Source organism: Conger conger, chromosome 2 (genome assembly GCF_963514075.1).
Source record: "Conger conger chromosome 2, fConCon1.1, whole genome shotgun sequence".
Lineage (NCBI taxonomy): Eukaryota > Metazoa > Chordata > Actinopteri > Anguilliformes > Congridae > Conger > Conger conger.
Genome location: NC_083761.1, coordinates 73,742,188 through 73,765,062, shown reverse-complemented (window position 1 = coordinate 73,765,062; position 22,875 = coordinate 73,742,188). Strand labels below are relative to the sequence as shown.

The following is a 22,875-nucleotide window of genomic DNA, read 5'->3' as shown; positions in this document are numbered from 1 at the left end:
ATGATAACAGTGCGTGATAAAATATTTGCCCCCTTTCTGATTTCCTCTGCTTTTGCAAATTTCTCATACTGAATAAAACTGAAATTATACTTTTTTTTTTACCTAACTGAAAAGGTTTTTAAGCACTTTCTCTTAAAGGCACACACACATTTTTTGTGTTTTTTAACTTTTCATATCCTGGAGTTTTTCATTTGCATTCCACACTGATGTTAGTGAAGCAATCTAATCAACGGTCTAACCGCTAGTCCAAGCTGTTTGTAAAACAATTCCCCACGTGACGGTGACGTATTTTTTTGCGTAATTATCGGCGACGTTGTTAAATGTTAACGCAGAGGGCTGACCACAGGAGGTGGAGTGGGAGGGGTTAGGGACATTTCAAAAATCCTGTGTCACTGCTTTTTGCACACTTTGTGGGCATTTTAGATACTAAAACCGGGAAAAGAAGGTTGATGCATGTGGGTATTTCAGCATATGGTAATGCACGGAAGCTCCAGCAGAGGTCAGATTACTTTACATCATGGGATCATTTACATTTTAGTCATTTGGCAGACGCTAAATGTCAAGGCTAAATGTAATTTCAAACCCACCTCATCTAACCAGTCCAGATAGACCCACTTGGTCAGTCTGGCAGCTTACCTCACCTTCTGAATCAACTCACCACCAAATGGTGATCAGGTGACAGCTCAGCTCCTCTCCTCACCTAAGTGTTCAAAACATATGGCCACATGTTTCTGTAGTCTGATGAAACTGATCATCAACCTTTGGCGTTCCGGTACCACATACACGTATGAACGTCCTTGTGTTTGAACATGGTGTCAGTTATGGACAGACCCAAGATGAGCACAGAAGTCCAATAACATAACGCTACAATACAACATTCCAGGGAATGACCAGGGTGCAGGTAGCTATGGGCTGGGCAAAGTGCCCCCTATTAAATCCGAACATTGCCTCCCTCATACCGTCCCCCCTGATGAAGCCCCCTGAGCAGATGCCCGCACTGCCTGACCGCAATGCCGCCATGGGCGATCTCCTCACATGGAGAAAAGATATAGCAGCCATATAGGCAATGTCCCACCTCATTCTGGCATTATGCCAAGCTCTACAGGGCTCAGGTCAGATACAGAGCGATGCATTGCTGCAGGCATTTGCTTTGCTTTGCTTTGCTTTGATGTCAATGAGAACATGGCAGGTTATGTCAATGATGATGCGTACCACAGTCTCTATCCCCCTTTTTGGAGGCAGGGAGGGGGATTCTTCCCTTGGTTCCAGGAGAGCACAGCATGCAAGCAGGCCTCTTAAGATACAATGGACCACAGGCCTGTAGTCAACACTTTAATAAAGTACCTGACCCTGACCCAGGTGGTTACATCCATGCCATGACCGAATGTTTCTGAGTTTACCTTAACGGGTCAAATATATCGACCCAAGCTCAAATCGAATCTCACAAATCCCACAAACCAAGAATGGTTCATCTTTGGCAAATCAGTGGCATTAATTGATTAATTAACAGACAGGTAGAAAACTAGTCCTCAAGGGCCAAATTTGAGTATCCCTTTCAAAGCCTTTCCCACCATGTGGATGGTCAGTATTGGATGAGTTTAAACCAGATAAACCATTCACGGGGTACAGAATGTGGCGTACGAGAGCATTAAAATGCAACACAACATGAAACATTGGTTCCTAAACTTGATCTTGGGAGTACCCCTGTGTTTGATGGTTTTTCTTCCAATCCCAATTGCCATCAAATAATTTTAACAAGCAATTCATCTTTCTTAATTAGCCGCTTTTCATCTCAGACAGATTATGCCTTCATACTTTGCAATGGCATGAAGAATACAATTTCCTTGTTCAAATTGTGCCTATTGCACCATCTTGCAAACAATTACAAGACGTAACGAATAAAAAAGATTGAGGGTAACCAATAGGCACATAATTAGGTAGTTAATTACATAGTTAAACATGTTTAATTGAATTTGTAATTTTTTTTTCTTTGAAGTATCAACAATGCAGGTTTTCCTTGTTATAATTTGCATTATCTTTAAAATGGTTAGTTTTGGTGGCCAGGTGTAAACACTTCCACAAATTAGGAGCCTACTCTTCCACTCCAGTCTTTAATTTGATCAGTTCAAAAATAATTTAGCACTTTTTATGCAATTTTCCTACAAAATGTATGCACTGGCTGCAATATGGCTCATTAAGCACAATATGAACATGGGCAACATAGCTATTTGCATAGCGGTGTGTATGCAAACCAGGACTGAGTTTGGGAACCACTGACATAAAACATTTGCTCATCCCCTACAATAAAGGAGGTGGAAGCGTGAGAGGGTAGAAAGTCAATCAGTCAGGCGGAGCTTCCCGTTCCCTCATCCAGGGCAACTGGTGACGAAAAGTTAAAGAAAAACTCCACAACCAGCGTATGTATTTTTCCAATGGTACAAACATACTTTAATATACAATTAAATAATTGGCAAAAAAACTGACCACCAAAATAATAATTATAATTAAAAAAAAACAGCAAAAGTTCATTTTTTGCTTCCTTTCAGCAAGCACCAAAATATGTCAACAAGACAAGTGGCCAAAGTTTCCTTTTGAAACAAAACAAAGAGTCTTTTCCCCCTCGGTCTGAGTCCATTTCTCGGAGGAAAAAAAAAAAAGAAAGAAAGAGTTGTGTGGCTGTGGTCTATACAGCGATTCAGTATGTACTTATATATGCATGTATACCAACTGGATCTTCAGAATGGCGTGATATCTCTCAGTACTCCCATGAGGGACATGTACGAACTCAGTGTCATTTTGCATCACATTTACATCTTCAGTACAAAAAAAAAGTATTAATTCCTGTAGGTTCAAGTTTTCCTTTTTCAAAAAATAAAATTAAATAATATATCTATATATAAAAGGAGTTTACGTTTGTTTTTTTTTTGTTTTGTTTTTTACAAAATAAGTCTCAAGCCATATTGCCACTGTTTACATTGTATGGTACCTTCCTCTATCCCACCCCTAAAGGAAAATAGTGTGAACATATTGTGATTGTGTGTTCCCACAACAGTGTGTGTGTGTCTGCGTGTGTGCATGCGTGGGCGTGTATGTGCGTGCGTGTGTGTCTGTCGCTTTACAGCATCGCAGTGTCATTATTTGAATAAACGTAATCTTTTAAACTTACACAAAAGGCGCATTGGTGCTGGTCAACTACAGCCCACCCCCACCCCACCCCGTCCAGATTTCTAAAGCTTTAAATTGTCTCTCCAAATTATTTCAACAATTCCAAAGAAACTAAGTTGTTGGGGAAAATATAGGAATACAGAAAAAAAGAAAAAGAAAATTCCCTGTCCATCTGTCTGTCGGTCGGTCTGAATGTTTGTACATCTTTTTTAGATTTCAATTTTTATTACAAAAACAGTATTTAAGTCCAGTTTTTTTCTTTTTTTCTTTTATACAATAAAAATATTAAATTAAAAACCCAAAGTTCTGAGCACAGAGAGATTGAGAAGAGGGGACAGCGCATTACTTCATAGGCGAGGCGGGGGGCAGTTTCTCATGGTCTGAAAAGATGGGGGGGGGGGGGGGATTCCTTGTAGACACCCCCCCCCCCCCCCCCCCTCCCATATTCCTTCCCTCTGCATCATTCCTTCAGTAGAGTTCATTTCATTGCATGTTTCTCCAGTACAATCCCAATTTATAAATCCACTGGTGCACTTCAAAATGGTGCCAGCCCCACTCAATAGCTCCACCACATAATACAAAACCCAACCCCTCCCACCCCCCGTCCCCAAATTCAGCAGTAAGTCCAATGTTACATGTGTGTCAAATACAAGGAGTGCACATTCACAGGATGGAGGGGGGGGGGGGGGGGGTTAGGGTTAGGGGGTGGGGGGGGGGGGGGGCTCAGTTGGCATTTCTGTAAAGACCGGTAGTATAAGGCCAGTGGTATAGGCCAGTGGTATACACCCGCACAAGACAACCATCACACATTTCAGCCTCCAACACTGTACAGGTTAACCTGAATCCCTTGCCCCCAGAACAATTCTACAAGCACACCCAATTCCAACCCCCCCCACTCCACTTTAACAGTCATTAACAAAAATATATTCTTTGAGAATTTTAGCAGTCTCATTTTAGCAGTATATTTGCCAACGAACCGTCCCAAAAACAAAACAAAAAAAGAGGGGGAAAAAAAATACAATAAGAACAAAAGCAAGGCCAAACTTTAAAGAAAGATATGATGTGATGGTTGTATCAAGACAAATTAATAACAATATCCACTTCACTCTGCAAGACGGATACAATCATGACTGGTTTATGGAGAGAAACGCATAATAAAAAAAGACCACTGTGTTAATTCACTTTGCTCTTTAATCTTTTTTGCTGCTTTTAAAATCTTAAAAATATTTATTAAAGGCAAACACCTCCCAAAAATATCACCTGTCATTCTCTGAAGGAGAGAAATCCCCCCCACTTTGTACACAATTGGCAAAATATATATATATATACTTTTATATATATAAACAGCAATAACTTACCATTCATTTATTCTTCCATTCATTAATTTGTGGCTGTATTGTAGCATCTCCCATAGGAAGTTCAGGTTTTTACTTATATTGAAAAAATATTAAATAATAAAACAAAAAAATACCTAAAACCAGCTCCCCAAAAAAGTACTGAAAGCACTGTGAATGCTACATGATGTCCAGAGTACTGTGATTCAGGTTCGCTGCCAGGTCCTGGCCCCCTCCCGCCCCGGGCCCGTGCAGACCCCCCATCCCGCCCAGCTGGGACAGCATGGCGCTCTGCTCGGCCCCAAAAGCGGAGGAGGGGTCCATGGGGTTGGGCTGCTGCTGCTGCTGCTGCTGCTGGGGAGGGCCCACCATCCCCGGGTGGTGTGGCGGGGGGAGGTGGCCCGGGTGTGGGGAGCCGGTCTGAGTCTGGGGGGAGATGTGGTGGGGCGAGGGGCTGGAGTGGGGCGGCTGGGACTGGGGCCGGGGCGAGGGCTGGGGCGAGCGCACCTGGCTGCTGAGGGCGGAGGACAGCTGCGGCGCCCCCTGCAGGTGGGGCGACTGGGACATCTGCTGCTGCTGCTGCTGCTGGGGGCTCATGGGGCTGCTGCCCAGTTGGGCCGGAGAGCCCCCGCCGGCGGCGCGGTGCTGCAGCAGCCGCTGTTGAATGGCCTGCTGGAGCATGGCCTGGGAAGACTGGGGCCCCTGCGGAGGGGGGCCCGGCTGCTGCTGCTGCTGCTGCTGCTGGGGTGGGGGCCCTCCCCCACCACCTGGGGCACCATCAGGCCCCTGCAGCCCTGCCATGGCGTTCTGCTGCTGCTGCAGCTGCTGCTGCTGCTGCTGCATCTGGAGTTGGTGCTGATGCTGCTGGAGTCTCTGCTGCAGGGCTGCAGCCATCTGCTGCTGGGTTACGCCGCCCGGGTAGCCCTGTGGCGGCCCCTGCTGGGGGCCCCCTTGCTGGGGCTGGCCCAGGTAGCCCTGCTGCTGCTGTTGTTGCTGCTGCTGTTGCTGCTGCTGCTGCTGCTGCTGGAACTGTTGCTGCTGTTTCTGCTGCTGCTGTTGGAGGTGCCTCCTCATGAGCAGCTCTCTGAACTGGGGAGTCATGTTGGCCAGGGAGGAACCCTGAGCCTGCTGTTGCTGCAAACTCCCGGCCAGCAGAGGGCGCTGTTGGAGTTGCTGTTGCTGCTGTTGGAGTTGCTGCTGTTGAAGTTGTTGTTGCTGCTGCTGCAGTTGTTGCTGTTGTAATTGCTGCTGTTGCAGTTGCTGCTGCTGCTGTTGTTGTTGTAGCTGTTGCTGCTGTTGTAGTTGCTGCTGCTGCTGTTGTTGTTGTTGCTGTTGCAGTTGCTGCTGCTGCTGCTGCTGCTGCAGTTGCTGCTGCTGTTGTTGTTGTTGAAGTTGCTGCTGCTGGAGTTGCTGTTGTTGCTGCTGTTGGAGTTGTTGCTGCTGTGGTGTCATAGGGGACATCCCCGCGGCCTGGCCCACGTGCACGCCCGCCGGGGGGCCCCCGGGGTTGGCGCCGGGCGGCTGGCCGTCCATCCCCGGGGCGGGGGCGCCGCCCTGGTACCTGGCGGCCCGCTGCTTGATGAAGGCGGCCATGAGCTGCGGGTTGGAGCGCAGGATGTTCAGCACCTGCTGCTGCTGCATGGGGGAGCTGGGGGAGCGCAGGGTGCGGAGGAGCTCCTGCAGGCCGGCCTGGGGCAGGTTCCCCCCGCCCGCCGCGCCCATGAGAGCCGCCACCCCGCGCACCTGCCCCTGCTGCCCCTGCTGCTGCTGCTGCTGCTGCTGTGGGGTCATCATCCCCGGATGACCCATCTGGCCCATCATGCCCGGCGGCCTCTGCTGGGGCTGCATGGACGGGCCGCCCCACTGCTGCTGAGCCTGGGGGGGAGGGAGCGGACCCCCGCCCTGCGGCTGCGGGTTTACCTGCTGCTCCATGTGCGCCCGGGCAGCCTGCACCTGAGGGGGCATCCCGGGGCCCCCCGGGTGACCCATGCCCATTTGGGCCGGGGGCTGCGGGGACTGGTGGGGCGGGTGAGCGGGCATCTTGCGGGCCGCCTGCCACTGCAGGGCCATGTGCCTCTGGCTCTCCGCCTCCCGCTGGATCTTCAAGGCGATCTCCACAGCGGCCGGGGGCGGGCCCGAGGGCGGCTGAGGCTGGGGGAGGGGCTGCTGCTGTAGGGGCGGGGTGGCGGGGCCCAGGCCCGGCTTCCCCTGGGATTGGGGGTGGTGCGGGGAGGAGCCAGGGGGCCGGGGCACGTAGGGGGGCAGACTGTTGGGGTGCGGGCCAGGGGGAGGCTGGGGTTGTGGCTGCAGGGGGGGCGAGTTCATCACCCCGCCCCCGGGCATCTGCGCGAGGTGGGGCTGCGGGGGCAAGAGGGGCGGGGCAGCCGGCATGCTGGCCTGCGTGGGTGTCTGCGGCGTGGGCGGCTGGGTGCCGCAGGAAGTGGGCGTGCTGGGGCCGGTGGTGCCGTAGTTTCCCGGCGAAGGCAGACCGCCCCCTCCTCCTCCCGCTCCTCCTGCTCCTCCACCTCCTCCCCCACCTCCACCGCCCCCTCCGCCCGCCGGAGGGGGCTGGCCCACCCGCTGCATGCTGGCCATGCGCCGGCGCAGCATCTGCGCCTGCTGCAGCCGGTGCTGCAGCTGCTGCTGCCGCAGCTTGTGCTTGATGTTGAGGCAGAAGGGCACGGGGCACTTGTTCTCCTGGCAGTGCTTGGCGTGGTAGCAGCAGAGCGCGATCAGCTGCTTGCAGATGGGGCAGCCGCCGTTGGTCTTGCGCTTGCAGCCCTTGGTGTGCTGCACCACGCGCTTCATCTTCTGGCAGGAGGCCAGCGAGCAGTTGGCGTTGCGGCACTGGCAGGCGTGCACCAGGGACTGGATGCAGCGCTGGATGCTCAGGCGGCGGGAGTCGCCGGGGCTCTGCATGGAGGCCGCAGCCTGGCCCCCGCTCTCGTCGTCCAGGCCCAGGCCCAGCTTGTCCATCTTGTGCTCGTGGCCCTTCGCGTGGTAGCACGTGATGCACAGGTCATAGTCCTGAGGGGGGGGGGGGGGAGGAGAGGCATGTTAGCGTCACCACGGTAACACAAATTTGGCAACACTCCCTCCACAGCTGGGGTACCTACACCCACCTGTTACCAGTTCAAGCACTTTTCAAGTCCTTTCATGGCTCAACTCGCCTACATTCCAGGACCCACTGAAATGGCTGGCAGCATGCAAGTGCTGCCCCGAACATCAATAAAGCAATGGTTTCAATGCACTCAGGTCAGCCTTGCCTACCCTCAATCCACAGCCAAATAATTCCAACAATTCAGAGAACAGTTCAAATTTTTTTGCCTTTGCAATAAAAATAGTCAGGGCGGCCTGTAGCGTCGTGGTTAAGGCACATGACTGGGACCCCAAAGATCCACGCAGTCGTTAACCAAGGCCCTTAACCCTGCACTGCTCCAGGGGGGATCGTCTCCCGCTTAGTCTAATCAACTGTACGTCGCTCTGGATAAGAGCATCTGCCAAATACCAATAATGTAACGTAGTCTGCCGCATTTCTAAAAGTACGGTTTCAGCATCGGCATCAGCACAATCCAAGCGACACCAGTCCCCCCCCTCACCTCGCAGACGGTGCAGTGGAAGCGCGTCTCCACGTGGTGCTTGCACTCGTTGCAGGTGTAGACGAAGCGGTCCTGGCTCTGGTTGTGCAGCTCCACCAGCATGCACATGGAGCTCCACTTGGCGCGGCGCAGGGAGGAGAACTCCAGGTGCTTGTCCCGCGCCAGCGTCAGGAAGGCGTCCCGCCCGTCCATCAGGTCGCAGGCCATCAGGGGGTCCGGGTCCAGGATGGGCGGGAGGGAGTTGGCGGTCGGGTTGGCGATCAGACGGATCACGAAGAACACCTTCCAGGAGACGGGAGAGGAGAGGTCAAGGCGGCGGCCTCAGACGGCGCAGGGCTTTCAACCGAACTCTAAAGTATACCGACTGCTTCACGGGCTCGTGTAATGTCGCCGTTTCAACGAACGGCAAAATGAGTGCGAGTGTGTATATGTATGTATACGTATGTATAAATGAGTTATGCGGCCCACCTCTTTGTGTTTCTCCATGGTGGCGTACAGCTTCTGGGACAGGTCGTTGGAGACGTTGGGCATGCCCGGTTTCTTCTTGTTGGCTCGGCTCAAGCTGCTCTTGTTCTTGCTGGTCTTCTTGCTGTTCTTCTTCTTGGCATTCTTGCTGTCCCCTTTCGTGGCCTGGAGGAGGGGACGCACAAGGTCAGGCAGTCCGTCGACCCCACGGACGGAAAGGCTTCCACCAGCTCCTCCGTTACTCACGTCGACGCTCTCGTTGGAGGTGCTGTTCTCCTCCCTTTTCCGCTCCTCCTCCTCCTGCTCCAGCTCCTTGATGCTCTCCTCCAGGACGTTGGGCCAGAAGTCGCCCTCAAAGTAGGGCAGCTCCTTGGCGCTGGTGAGCCGGTCCTCTGTCGCCTGCTTAAAGATGTCCTGGTGGACAGCAGAGGGACAGGTTAGCACGGCGTGAACACGGGAGTGCGAATGGGCGCAGACGAATCATGGACCAGCATGACAGCACCCCAAGAACACTTCATTAAACAGCAAAAACGATGCAGCATACACGGAAGCTACCTTGTAGTCGTGTACGATACGCTCGGACACGGCCTTGTCCAGCATCTTCTTGTACCACTCCTGCAGGCGCTTGGGCTTGGGGATCTTCTGGTCGATGGGATGACAGTGGAAGATGTAGTCGTCCCCCTCGCTGGGAGGACAGGCCCAGATGTGCCCGGTCGTAAACCTGCAGAGAAAAGAGCCAGCAGGTCCGGCCAAGTTAGAAACACCAACTTGTGACAACACGGGCAGCTCGGCCCGTTAGGGAGGAGCGCAAGTCCCCGTTAGGGAGGAGCGCAAGTCCCCGTTAGAGAGGAGCTCAAGTCCCCGTTAGGGAGGAGCGCAAGTCCCCGTTAGGGAGGAGCGCAAGTCCCCGTTAGGGAGGAGCGCAAGTCCCCGTTAGGGAGGAGCGCAAGTCCCCGTTAGGGAGGAGCTCAAGTCCCCGTTAGGGAGGAGCGCAAGTCCCCGTTAGGGAGGAGCGCAAGTCCCCGTTAGGGAGGAGCGCAAGTCCCCGTTAGGGAGGAGCGCAAGTCCCCGTTAGGGAGGAGCGCAAGTCCCCGTTAGGGAGGAGCTCAAGTCCCCGTTAGAGAGGAGCTCAAGTCCCCGTTAGGGAGGAGCTCAAGTCCCCGTTAGGGAGGAGCTCAAGTCCCCGTTAGGGAGGAGCTCAAGTCCCCGTTAGGGAGGAGCTCAAGTCCCCGTTAGGGAGGAGCGCACACAGAGTAACGGACGCAGGCACGGCCTCCTCACCCCAGCCTCCTGACGTACTCCAGGTACCCGATGAGGATCTCGTGGTAGACGCCCGTCCTAAGCAAGCGTGGCTGGAAGAAGTGAACGCTGTCCAGGTAAGAGATGTAGACCCTCCTGCAGGAGAAACACACAGAGGTTAATGCTGTATGTACATAACACTACCCTGCCTGTACTCCCATTAAAGTACCTCTGAATTAAAATCAGTATAATGAGCCATGGACAAAGTGTGGCGAGCTGGACAATAGGGCAGATGGGTAATGAGGTCAGGCAGCAGGGTACTTGGAATGTCATGCCCAGGTGAACGATGTCAGCGGTTTTTCGTACCTCTGGTTTGGCGGCGGGCAGTCCGAGCCGTACTCCTGCACGTGCATGCCAAAGAAGCAAACATCAGCGCCATCGATGTCCTCAAACGCAAACAGTGCCTTGGTCCTGTACGGGAAGGACTCCGACATCTCCCCGCTGTCCACAAACCTGCAGGAAACACACAGGAGAGGGCAAGTCAGCCAACGAGCAGGGGGATGAACATTTCACCAAAACACGATACTCTTTGTGACAACACCACTCCCCCTTCACATGACTCATTCTACACTCTCAAACATCACTCCCCAATCGCATCACTCATTCTACACTCTCAAACATCAATCGACCCTCATCTCTGACATCACTCCCCCATCGCATCACTCATTGGACACTCTCAAACATCAATCCACCCTCTGCTCTTGACACCACCACTCCCCCTTCACACCACTCATTCTACACTCTCAAACATCAATCCATCCTCTGCTGACATCACTCCTCCTTCACATCACTCATTGTACACTCTCAAAAACACCAATCCACCCTCTGCTCTGACATCACTCCCTGTTCCACTCTTTAACGTCACCTCCCTTCCTCCACTCATTTCGCCCATTGCTCACCTGGACTTCATGCCGGGCTTGACCTCCACCACCTTGTCGGAGACGTGAACCACTCGGATGGTGACGTCGCCCGACTCCGGGTGGCTCTGCCTCCTCAGGTAGTCGTTCACCCGCACCTCCAGGAAACTTCCCAGCTTGGTCTGGGGCAGCCCTGAGAGAGGAGTAGAGATAGAGGTTAGTGGTATGGAGGTTTGATGGCCGATGACATCAGGCATATCAATATTTCAAACCTGAGATAGGCGAGGAAAGACATGGTTAGGGCTGTGGGGGGGAAACTATCAGGGTAAAGGTCTGCAGAATAGCTTAAATTATTCATTGGTTAGCCCGCTTACATGGAAATAGATCTTGTAAAAATTACAAACGATTTTACAGGAAACAAGATGTACAGAAGTGACAGGACATCAAGTGAATTGCAGGGAACCAAGGTTACTTGGAGGTTATTATGGAGGAATGGGTTGAGGCATGTAATTAAAAAAAAAGATATATATTGTTCCCAAATATTAAGGTTGTTCAAGCGAGGGAATAATACAGCCACATTCAAACATGCTTAACCTCCTATGGACTGGAGCCACTGAGAAGGAAGAACTAAGCACACCATTTTTTCTTTTTTTAATGTCATGTACAACATCATCTTCATAACGGTTTGCAAATCCATGATATTACCCGTTTCTGTAATTGAAAAGAAAACGGCAATGTAAATGTGTCCCAGAAAATGACATCTTGCTGGAAGAAGTTCAGCAAATATTTGTACAGGAGCACTGCTACTGAGAGTTTTATAATATTAACTGCAATAAAAGGCCCGACTGCAAAAATAGATGTGTTGCGAACCGTCCAATGAAACTGAGAGAAGCTGTCATTTTAGTCATTTGAAACCAGAATGGTTTCAGAAAGTTCTAGATTTTCCTGCATATTTGCATGAGGATGTCATTTCTCCTCAGCGAGTCGTCATTAGCCGGTTGCTTGTGAAACCTTGCCAACAGCCACTTCCTCCAAACCAATGAATTCAAATCTATCGTCAAGGAGTAACGGGCGCCTCAAAACATGGAAACAGATCTGTTGCCGAGCAACGGAAGCGCAGGAATTGGCCTGGTGTGACCCGAGTTGGGGCGGGCGTGTGCCGCGCACGGACACATTCGCATGCGGAGCGGGGGCGTGAGCACATTCGGACCAGAGCCCTTACCCCCCCCCCCCCACTCCCCGGGACCGGCACTGAACCTGCATCCGCTTCAGCTGCTCACACAAGACGAGTAACGCTAAACAAGGCATCAGACTTTTTTTTTTTTTTTTTTTTTTAAACTGAAGTGCATCTTTAATGTGGAGAAGAGGACAGGAAGAACAGACTGATATTGGCCCAGGTCTGAGACAGAGATGGACCCCTATTCCCCCCCATACTGACGCACTTACTTTTCGCAGCGTACTTGTTCTCTCGGCGGGACTTATTGGCCTTCTTCAGACAGCCGTCACACACGAAGCTGTGGAGGGAGAGAGGGAGAGAGGGAGGGGGAGGGAGAGAGAGAGAGAGAGAGAGTGAGGGAAGGACAACAGGGGCGAGAGAGGTAATCTCACCAAACGTACACTCAGGCACACATATATGACCGAGAGAACGCAGGAGGCGCGGAATGAAGAGAGGAGAGAGAGACAGAAGTATCACTGCTGCTGAGCCTCACCCTAAGGGCCAGATGGTGTCATGGTGTAGAACACAGATCTGGTGCATTTTCCGACCACAGTCGGTACATTCCACGAACCTGCGGGGAGAGAGGGAGAGGGGGAGAGAGAGAGAGAGGGGGAGAGAGAGGGAAGGAGAGAGGGAGAGGGAAAGGGAGAGAGAGGGAGAGAGGATTACTCCGTGAGTGATCACAAGATGGGCTTAAACCCATTTCCATTCACTAGAAGAAAGATTTCCAACACCTCTCTATTTTAATCCTGAACAGTACAACTATGTTAACCAAAATGAAGTGCATCAAACTATTTTCACATAAAATTGATTGGCTAATAAAATTAATTCATGCAATACCCTATTATGTACAGCACTTTCAAACCCATTGTTTGTATGCTGCACTGTACCATTGTGTAGTGTACCTACATCATGTAGAGCGCCAATCACCTACCATGTACTACTGTCAACTAATATCACTAGAAAGTACCATCACAGCTGTTTTTAATCAACCAAAGGCAAAGAGGGAACGGAAGCTCAGCTCAAACGTACAGTTCGGGGTCCAGCGTGTCGTTCTTCTTCTTCTCAAACTGGTCTTTGTTGATGGAGCTGAAAGGAGGGGAAAGGCAGGGGTCAGAGGCAGGCTTAGAGTGGGACGCGTTCAGGGTCAGGGACCGGAGCTCTGTTAGCCTCAGGCCCCATCCCTGCTCCAGACTGAACACCAGGCCAAGAGGCCGAATGCTGCTCATTCTGAGGTCAAGCTGCAGTTCACACTGCCACCCACTACACCTGCTCCCAATGTGGCCCCCTCCCTCACTCTACAAGAACCCAACACCACTCAACACAACCCAACACCACCCACTACACCTGCTCCCAATGCGGCCCCCTCGCTCACCCTACAAGAACCCAACACCACCCAACAACCCAACACCACCCACCACACCTGCTCCCAATGCAGCCCCCTCCCTCACCCTACAAGAACCCAACACCACCCAACACAACCCAACACCACCCACCACACCTGCTCCCAATGCGGCCCCCTCCCTCACCCTACAAGAACCCAACACCACCCAACACAACCCAACACCACCCACCACACCTGCTCCCAATGCGGCCCCATCCCTCACCCTACAAGAACCCAACATCACCTACAACCCAAAACCACCCACCACACCTGCTCTCAATCCACCCGCCTCCCTCACCCTACCACACCTCAACACCACCCACCACACCTGCTCTCAATCCACCCGCCTCCCTCACCCTACCACACCTCAACACCACCCACCACACCTGCTCTCAATCCACCCGCCTCCCTCACCCTACCACACCTCAACACCACCCACCACACCTGCTCTCAATCCACCCGCCTCCCTCACCCTACTACACCCCAACACCACCCACCACACCTGCTCTCAATCCACACGCCTCCCTCACCCTACCACAACCCAACACCACCCATGACACCTGCTCCCAATGTGGCCCCCCCCTCACCCTACAAGAACCCAACACCACCTACAACCCAACACCACCCACCACACCTGCTCCCAATGCGGCCCCCCCCCTCACCCTACAAGAACCCAACACCACCTACAACCCAACACCACCCACCACACCTGCTCCCAATCCAGCCCCCTCCCTCTCCCGACCACACCCTAACACCACTCCCTCATACATGACGCACATTTCACATCTTTAAAACTTTCACACCGGCTAAATGAGAGACTGGAAACACGGAAAGCCAGGAAAGAGCAGAGGAGGCAGCATGGTGGCGGAACTGAAGGAAGGGGAGGGTGACAGGAAGGGCTTTAAAGTAAAAGAAACAGGTGAGGAAGATTACAGGTTGACAGAGCACACTTCAAAATTAATCCTTAAAAAGAAAACTTTTTAAAAGAAGAGAGGAAGAAAGAAAAACAAGATAGAGAATCAATACAGAATATTCATCGCTACCCGAACTGGCAAAATTCACGGGGGAAGTGGTTACAGCTGCCACGGACGCAACAGAGGGAGGACAGCGGTCATGCGCTGAGAGAGGAAGCCAGTGTGAGGGGGCACGGGGTGGTACTCACGTCTGAGGCTGGGAGGGGTCGTCCCCCAGGGAAACGTTCTCGCCCTGGATTTCGTTGAAACACTTCTCACAGAAGTGGTACCTGTCAGCAATAAGCCCATATTTTGGTGAACTACACCATTCCGCACAGGATAGCCAATCACAGAGAGGGCACGAAGCAGCAGCCACCAATCAGATCAGGGCAGGGCAGGGCAGGGCAGGCCAAGGGGAAGCAGGCACACAGGAGGAGCAGAGGGCGGGGTCGTCGTCAAGCCAGCCAATCGTGATGCAGGATAATTTTGGGTAGGGATTTTGGAGGAGGGGAGGGGGAGGGGGTAAATTTTGGAGTGGATCAGACAGGCCGATGCAGATGCAGCGTAAAAAAGGAGGGAGAAGGGGGGAAATGGTGGTAACGGGGAGGACAAAACAAAACGTTACAGACGAGACAGGGGGGAGGGATGGACGGACGGGTGGGTGGGTAAGACGTGACAACATCCAAGATAACACAGAGCAGAAAGCCAAGGCAAAGCACAGATTAGCTTCAGGACACATCACCGGGCAGAGCAGTACATAACAGCAACACAGCAATGGGGCATCAGCTGAAGGGGGGGGGGGGGGGGGGGGGGGGGGGGGGTAATAACACGGAAATGAGAAAAATAAGGACAAGCAACAGATGCAGCGGCTCTTCAGAATTAAGCCCATTTTTAAAGGAGGTCCCTTTTTATTTCCCGCAGGTGCCTTACTCTCCACCAAAAACAGAGAGAGGGACGGAGATATCCCTCTGCGAGTGTCGCAGTCCAGACCAGCCCTGCTCGAGGCGGGTGTACGCCCAGCAGTCACGCCAGGACACATTTCAGCACGGCGGGCTCCATCGAACCGCCACGCTTACCTGCTAGCCCGAGATGTACTGCTCATGTACAAAGTATACCGGTGCCAAACTGATTTAAGCAAACTAAATTTAAATGCATAACTTCAAGACAAAGGAACAAAATGCGATATACACTTTGTATAAATTCAGTTTGTTTATATAAAAACACCTGCAATGACCTGCCATCTGCTCAAGAGCGGTTTGTAAAAGACAGCAAAAAATAAATAAACAAATTAATTCAATAAAATAAGTGTACTGGAAAAGCAGTGTTGCATTCATTTTGAGGACATTTTCTCCTCTGTGTACTTGCTGTTGAAGGGCTGAAATAGTAACATTTGTCCTATAAAAGTACTGAATTTGCCTGGTCTGTTTCAGCAACTTTAGTCTGAAATGATTATGTATTCCCATCAAAACAACTCGGAAATAAAAAGGGACCAACTTTATAAATGGCAGAGTATTATAAACCATTATTATAATGGGGAAATGACAGTGAATGAGGATTGGGGACAAAGCATTTATCAACAAAGACAATTTTCTGACATTAAAATCATTTTTAGCAGATATCGCTCAAAATGCATAAATTCTTGAGATGACGTCCGCACAATTCATTGTATACGATTCTGCAGCGATTATACACTATGAAGGATATTAACTATACAAAAGCATTTCACTCCAAACAGGCATTCAAAAGGCCCAGCAATGAACCGGCATCGACGCCCCCAGTTTCCATCACTTTATGACACATTCCAAGCACCCTGTTCCTGCAAACCCCGTTTGAAAGGCATTATTCTCGGTTATCAGATACAGCACAATATTGATTGAAATCAACCATAGCTGGATGCAGGCAGAATCCAAATGCTAATACTGCCTCGTGCTGATCCGTTTCACCGCTGATGACACGGGGGGGGGGGGGCAATAGGAAATGAGAACGGGGGACAAAGCGCTCCCCAAAACGGCAGCCTTAGTTCAGACTCCCGTCAACAAGGACAAACCCAGCAGACTTGAGCTGGGAGTGAACCTGACGAGGGGGCTAAACCTGGCAGAAATGGAGCCACGGCCGAACACAGCGAGGCATACAAACGCGCGTATGCTCGTTGTGGGTTTGGACCGTTCGTTTAGCGACACTTCACACAGGCGAGGGACACAGATTTATATTCTGCAGTTGCGATGACCGCTTGAACGTAATTTAGTTTGTACACGCGTGCATACACGCCCACATCACTGAAAACCAAATTCTTACTTGGTGTTCCCTTATAATCTACTCCGCTATAGTACAATGCGATGGAGCAGAAGCTTGCCTTGCTGTCCTCAAGCCTGTCATTTCAGAGTCAACTTTCAACCAGAAACTCACCTGGCAAACAAATGCACTGCAACGCCCATGTTTGTCTGGCATTTGTAGCAAAGTGTTGGGGCATAATACGGGTTATAACGGTTTGAGTGTGTGTGTGTGTGTGTGTGTGTGTGTGTGTGTGTGTGTGTGTGTGTACACCTGTGTTTACAAGTCTGCATTTGCCTGCGTCGGTATGCCTTAATTTGCTTGTGTGTGTACGCCTGCGTTTGCCCGCGTGCGTGTCCGTGTGCCAGCGTTAGTCTGTGCGAGTGTGTACGTCTGCGTTTGCCCGTGTGTGTGTCCGTGTGCCTGCGTTTGTCTGTGTGCGAGTGTGTACGTCTGCGTTTGCCCGTGTGTGTGTCCGTGTGCCTGCGTTTGTCTGTGTGCGAGTGTGTACGTCTGCGCGTGTCCGTGTGTGTGTCCGTGTGCCTGCGTTTGTCTGTGTGCGAGTGTGTACGTCTGCGCGTGTCCGTGTGCGTGTCCGTGTGCGTGTCCGTGTGCGTGTCCGTGTGCGTGTCCGTGTGCCTGCGTTTGTGTCCGTGTGCCTGCGTTTGCGTGCCTGCATTTGCCGGTGTGTGCGTGTGTGTCCGTGTGCGTGATGGAAGGGGTGCTGGCCGTCGCTCACCTGTTCTGGTAGCTGAAATAAGCAGCGTCGCGGGGAATAGTGCACAGCTGCTTCCCATAGCAGCACAGGGTCTGCGGGGAGAACTCCAGCTGTGGGGCAGACAGACAGAGAGAGATCTAGGTTAGTCACTGACAACCACTCAAAATATACAGAGTGCACGAAACCGCAGTATGGCCAACAACTCCAAATCCTCCCAAACCAATGCCAATGTCACCTACACAGCCTCATTATAAATCACCATCAGTGGGACATTAATCATCCTTTATAAACTTCACCGGGACATCAATCATCCTTCGGAAACATCATTAACATCATTGGACACAATCCTTCATAAAACCTCACTAAGAGACGAATTAGCCTTAGTAAACTGCAAGGCCTGAGGAGCGAATCCGATTCTTTAAGGGATCCTTGCTATCGCAGAGCCACACACACACACACACACACACACACGCAGAGCCCTACACACACACGCAGAGCCCTACACACACACGCAGAGCCACACACGCTTCGAGCCACACCCACACACACGCAGAGCCACACCCACACACACGCAGAGCCACACCCACACACGCAGAGCCACACCCACACACGCAGAGCCACACCCACACATGCAGAGCCACACCCACACACACACACACACACACACGCAGAGCCACACACACACACACACACACACGCAGAGCCACACACACACACACGCGCGCGCAGAGCCACACACACACACACACACACACGCGCGCAGAGCCACACACACACACGCAGAGCCACACGTAGAGCCACACACACGCAGAGCCACACACACACACACACACACACAGAGCCCTGCCACCTACCTTCCGGCCGCAGCAGTAGCCCAGGCCCTGCATGACGGGGTCGATCTCCTGCTCGAACACCTCGGCCAGCTTGGAGCAGTACTTGTAGACGCGGGAGGTCTTGCGGTTGTACAGCCAGGCGTTGTTGAACATGAGCCACACGTCGTCCACGTACTGCCAGGGCTCCTGGTACTGCCCCGTGTCCAGCTTGCGCTTGATGGTGGACAGGTCCATGGGGGTCCTCACGATGTCAAAGTAGTCCTGTTTTGGAGGGGGGGGGGGGGCAGCCAAAAAAAGAAGAAGCAAGGGAAGGGAACACAGTGTTGAAAGCTGCACAGTTTCATACATGGACAAGAAGACTTCTTTCTTGAACACTAGTGCGAGCGATCCATCAAACGGTTATGCCAATTTTGAAATTGCACATAAGAAAACCTGAGTGGAAACTACTGAAATCCAAAAACTCCCCAAAAAAATCGGCAAAAAAAACAGGCAGCTGGCACCCTTGCTTACATAATCTTGTTGTTCTCTTCAGAATATTCACATAACCGTAGTTGATGGAAACACACACAGATTCGCATTCTTGAGCTGACTTAGGAAATTTGTTTCACATTTGCAAAACATTTGGATGGAAACTTAACCACTGCCACACAGTGACACCTTAATGATAACCCAAGTGCACTACGGTCCTTTTGGATATCTGCAGTAACCACTAATCCTAATGTTATCTTTAAAAAAAAGCTAATTTTACAGATGTGTGCAGATTCATCCAGAATATGAACCCCAGAACTCATTAAATTCCACCATAGCGACGCAAGAATAAAACTCTTAACCCGTCCCAACGAAAGCACTAAGTTTTCAATACCAAAGTATCTGGAATGTTCTAAAAGCTATAAAGACCTTTTATCATTGAGACCGTACGATCACTGGACTATGAATACTGTAAAGACACCATGTTAAATGTGAAGACAAGCACTGTGTACTACACCCGTTACACCCCACAAACACACAGATTTAAAGGAGGAGGGGAGGAGGAGAGTGAGTACGCTTGGTGTCTGTGGACCTTACCGGGCGAGCGGAGTTACTAGTCTGAATACGTACGGGTATTCCCAGTAACTGGGGGTCCACCGGCTGGCGGAAGGGCAGGGACTCGGGGTCCTGGCGGTACAGCGACTCCAGCGTGGGCATGAGCGCCTGCCGCAGCTCCTCCGGCTTAAAGACTGGAGCAGAGTCAGACACGGGAGCAGAGTCAGACACAGGGGAGCAGAGTCAGACACAGGGGAGCAGAGTCAGACACAGGGGAGCAGAGTCAGACACAGGGGAGCAGAGTCAGACACAGGGGAGCAGAGTCAGACACAGGGGAGCAGAGTCAGACACAGGAGCAGAGTCAGACACAGGAGCAGAGCAGAGTCAGACACAGGGGAGCAGAGTCAGACACAGGGGCGAGGGGTCAGCACAGGGGAAATAAATAAATAAATGAAGCACCATTAACAAAGAAATGTTGGAGCGATTTCCAACAGCTGAGCACAGCATCAGTGAGGACAGCAAGCAAAGCACGGCAGAAACTTGCCACCGCTCATTACCAAGACGCTTAAAATAAAATATCCCGTTTTAATAGGCATGTATGAATTAATTTCCTTCAATTAATTACACACTCCTTTTTACAATTATGAGTTTAAGAGCAGAGATAACGTGTGTCATTAGAGCAGGTACAAGCTCTCTGGAGGTGAGGAGCAGGACACAGAGAAAGGATCCCTTCCATCAGCTTGAACAGGACTGCTGCTCAGCTCACTCATTTGGTTTAGCAACGATGCCTAGCTGGCAAACAAACTACCAATCACAGAGGGGCACCGTTTAATTCCGACTCGGCAAACATGCAAACGTTTAAACAAAGCACAAGTGGGTAACGGAGCAATAACGAAAACAGGACCAAGTTCGCCGGTGGCTCAGACGCCTCCTTTCAGAATGACCGGGAGAGAGGGCCTTCACTTTGGGACGGGCGCCAGGCGCCTGACGCATTAATGAAGCGGAGGGATCTAACCACAGGTACTAATGCTGAGAATATGAGTCACGCCTGAACCCTACTGCCCTCCGTCTCCGGTCTGGATGAACCACATATGGAATGTCATCCAGGCAATGGCTGCCTGACGTCACTGAAGAAGCAGGAGTCCGTGGGATTGAGCCGACTGCAAAGCCCTACTCTGAAACCAGAACAGGGCCAATTCCAAACCAATTCAGACTATTCAGGAAATTCAATGAAATGCAATTCATCATTTGAGAAATGGCCATAATGTTGGACAGTGATTTCATTTTTTCTTTGGCATTTTTATTTAAAAAAAATTTTTTAATGAACCGAATTTCAATTAATTTCCTTGAATCAGTGAATGAATCAAAAATCACTCCTGGCCACTCTCCTCGTGTGCTCACTAGGCAGACAGACAGGAGAGAAGGGCAGGGGCACAGAGAATCAGACAGACAGACTGCTTACTCTTCCTCTTAGACTGGGCGTTGGCGTTCTGGGCTCCCCCCGACCCCTCCTCTTCCTCTTTGGGCTCGATCTTCACCTCGGGTTTGCGGTCTTCGCTGGGCGTTCCCGCCGCGGTCTCCATGGGCTCGGACTTGCCCCCGTTCCCCGACTCCTCCTTCACCTGCGGCAGAGACCGGAGAGAGAGAGAGGGGCGTCAGTCCAGGGGACGGGGAGAATAAAAAACACCTCTCACTGCTAAACCAGGGACGGTTAAAACCCTGTCCAACTGGCCCGTGGGCAGGATCCCGCCCACAGAGACGTGCACCGCACTATCGATCTGATTTGCATACACCTTGTCCAAGGTGAGCCTCACAAGCTGTTATCTTATGTATGACGGTGAACAGCTGGGTTTTGGGGGGAATTGAGGTTTTTGAGCCCAGCTAAAGGACGGAATGACCCAAAAGCCAGGATACAGATTCAGTTACATAAAAAAAATTAAAAAGGTTAACGCATGGGTACCGGCCGAGGTACGTTCCAAGGACATCGATACACACCAGTACCAACCCAAACGGAGTTAAAAAAGCAGCCAGAACAGCCCAGTTTACGGCGGCCGTTACACGCCTTACGCTCGATCGGTCTCCCGCCACTCACCTCGGGCTTCTCCTCCATCTTCACGTCCGCTCGCTTGCCGCCCGTGGCCCCACCCGTGGCCCCGCCTGTGGCCCCGCCCGTGGCCCCGCCCGTCTCCCCGTCGTCCTCGCCCAGCTGCTGCTTGCCCTCGGCCTTGGGGTCCGGCGGGGCGGGGGCGTCGGGCGGGGCCTGCAGGGAGCCCGTGTCCGCGCTGCTGACGGAGGCCGGCGTGGACGCCTGCCCGTCCGCCGTCAGAGAGGACTTCTGGGACAGCTGGGCGGAGAGGAGGCAGAGCGTGAGGCAGAGCGTGAGGTAGAGCGTGAGGTAGAGCGTGAGGTAGAGCGTGAGGTAGAGCGTGAGGTAGAGGGTGAGGTAGAGGGTGAGGCAGAGTGAGGCAGAGCGTGAGGTACAGCGTGAGGTACAGCGTGAGGCAGAGTGTGAGGTAGAGGGTGAGGCAAAGCGTGAGGCAGAGTGTGAGGTACAGCGTGAGGTATAGCGTGAGGCAGAGTGTGAGGTAGAGGGTGAGGCAAAGCGTGAGGCAGAGTGTGAGGTAGAGCGTGAGGTACAGCGTGAGGCAGAGTGTGAGGTACAGCGTGAGGCAGAGCGTGAGGTAGAGCATGAGGTAAGAGAGAAACAGAGCGAGAGGGAAATACAGAGCAACAATGGGAGTGAGCAAATAAGTGGAGGATGTACATTACATCACATTCATTTAACAGCTAGGCTTATCCAGAGCGACTTCCAAAACAGAGAAAACCAATATGAATTCAACAGTAGTGCAAGACCTGGCCAACAACAGTCCCAAACTAGTGAGTACAGAGGCAACATCAACACTATGCCAGCCGAGAACCAGGGTACAATTAATAAACAACTACAGAATACATCCATAAGAAGAGAAAGATACTGTAAGATACCAAAGATACAACACGCTGCATTAGTACAGAAGGTGGGTGTGGTGGGGGTGAGGGGGGTGGTACAGAGCTATGAGAGGAGCTGAAGGGGGGGGGCAGGCATGGGGGTGGGGTATGGGTTTGGGTGCCCCTGTACTCACCGGCGTGCGTGGAAGCTGAGGCGCCAGCGCGGGGTTGACGGGGGGCACCGAGGGGGGCCGTCCGGTCTGCGGGGGCGCGGCGGACCCCAGCCCTGCCTGATGGTGCTGCAGCTGGGAGGGCTTGTCCGCGTTCACGCCCTGCCCTGCGCCTTGCCCCACGCCCTGCCCCTGCTTCTGGGGCGCCGGTGGGGCCAGCTGCGGCGGGGTGGGGGTCGGGGGCTGGGGGGTCAGGGAGCCCCCCAGGTGCGGCGGGGTCTGGTGGGGGGTGGGGGTGCGACTGCGGGCGGGGGAGGGGGAGGGCGAGTTCTGGCGGAGAGGGGGGCAGTGCGGGTGAGAGTTGGGCTGTGAGGAGTTGGAGGGGGGGCCCAGGTTAGACGGGGGGCCCCCGCCGACGCTGCCGGGCCCCATGGAGGACCCTACACCCGCGGCCCCCACCGACCCGGGCTGGGCGATGGGACTCCCGATGGGGAGAGAGGGAGGGGTGGGGATCCGAGCCTGCCGGGGGGGGAGGGGGGGACATTTAGTACCAGGTCATTCACATCTACACGTGCGCCATGCAACGCTAGAGTTAACCGTCATCATACAACACACCACAGGGCACTGTGCTAGCATAGTGCTCCAGACATGTACCCTAGGTCT

The 22,875-nt window shown here is 52.4% G+C and overlaps 1 protein-coding gene across 1 annotated transcript in view; it reads right to left on the bottom strand.

Moving 5' to 3' along the window:
- Positions 1-4,338: 4,338 nt before the first annotated feature.
- Positions 4,339-22,875, bottom strand: part of LOC133116466 (histone acetyltransferase p300-like) — a 43,733-nt gene continuing 25,196 nt past the window's right edge. Inside the window, exons 14-32 of the mRNA XM_061226048.1 lie at positions 22,237-22,731; positions 21,210-21,461; positions 20,580-20,739; positions 19,193-19,311; positions 18,116-18,355; positions 17,283-17,371; positions 14,482-14,562; positions 12,968-13,024; positions 12,429-12,506; positions 12,166-12,233; positions 10,762-10,912; positions 10,169-10,315; positions 9,845-9,958; positions 9,119-9,284; positions 8,810-8,977; positions 8,567-8,728; positions 8,099-8,380; positions 7,043-7,526; positions 4,339-6,997 (exon numbers count right to left, since the gene is read on the bottom strand). Coding sequence (XP_061082032.1) covers positions 4,680-6,997; positions 7,043-7,526; positions 8,099-8,380; positions 8,567-8,728; positions 8,810-8,977; positions 9,119-9,284; positions 9,845-9,958; positions 10,169-10,315; positions 10,762-10,912; positions 12,166-12,233; positions 12,429-12,506; positions 12,968-13,024; positions 14,482-14,562; positions 17,283-17,371; positions 18,116-18,355; positions 19,193-19,311; positions 20,580-20,739; positions 21,210-21,461; positions 22,237-22,731 — 5,631 coding nt within the window. The 3' untranslated portion in view covers positions 4,339-4,679. The remainder of the gene's footprint in view (positions 6,998-7,042; positions 7,527-8,098; positions 8,381-8,566; positions 8,729-8,809; positions 8,978-9,118; positions 9,285-9,844; positions 9,959-10,168; positions 10,316-10,761; positions 10,913-12,165; positions 12,234-12,428; positions 12,507-12,967; positions 13,025-14,481; positions 14,563-17,282; positions 17,372-18,115; positions 18,356-19,192; positions 19,312-20,579; positions 20,740-21,209; positions 21,462-22,236; positions 22,732-22,875) is intronic.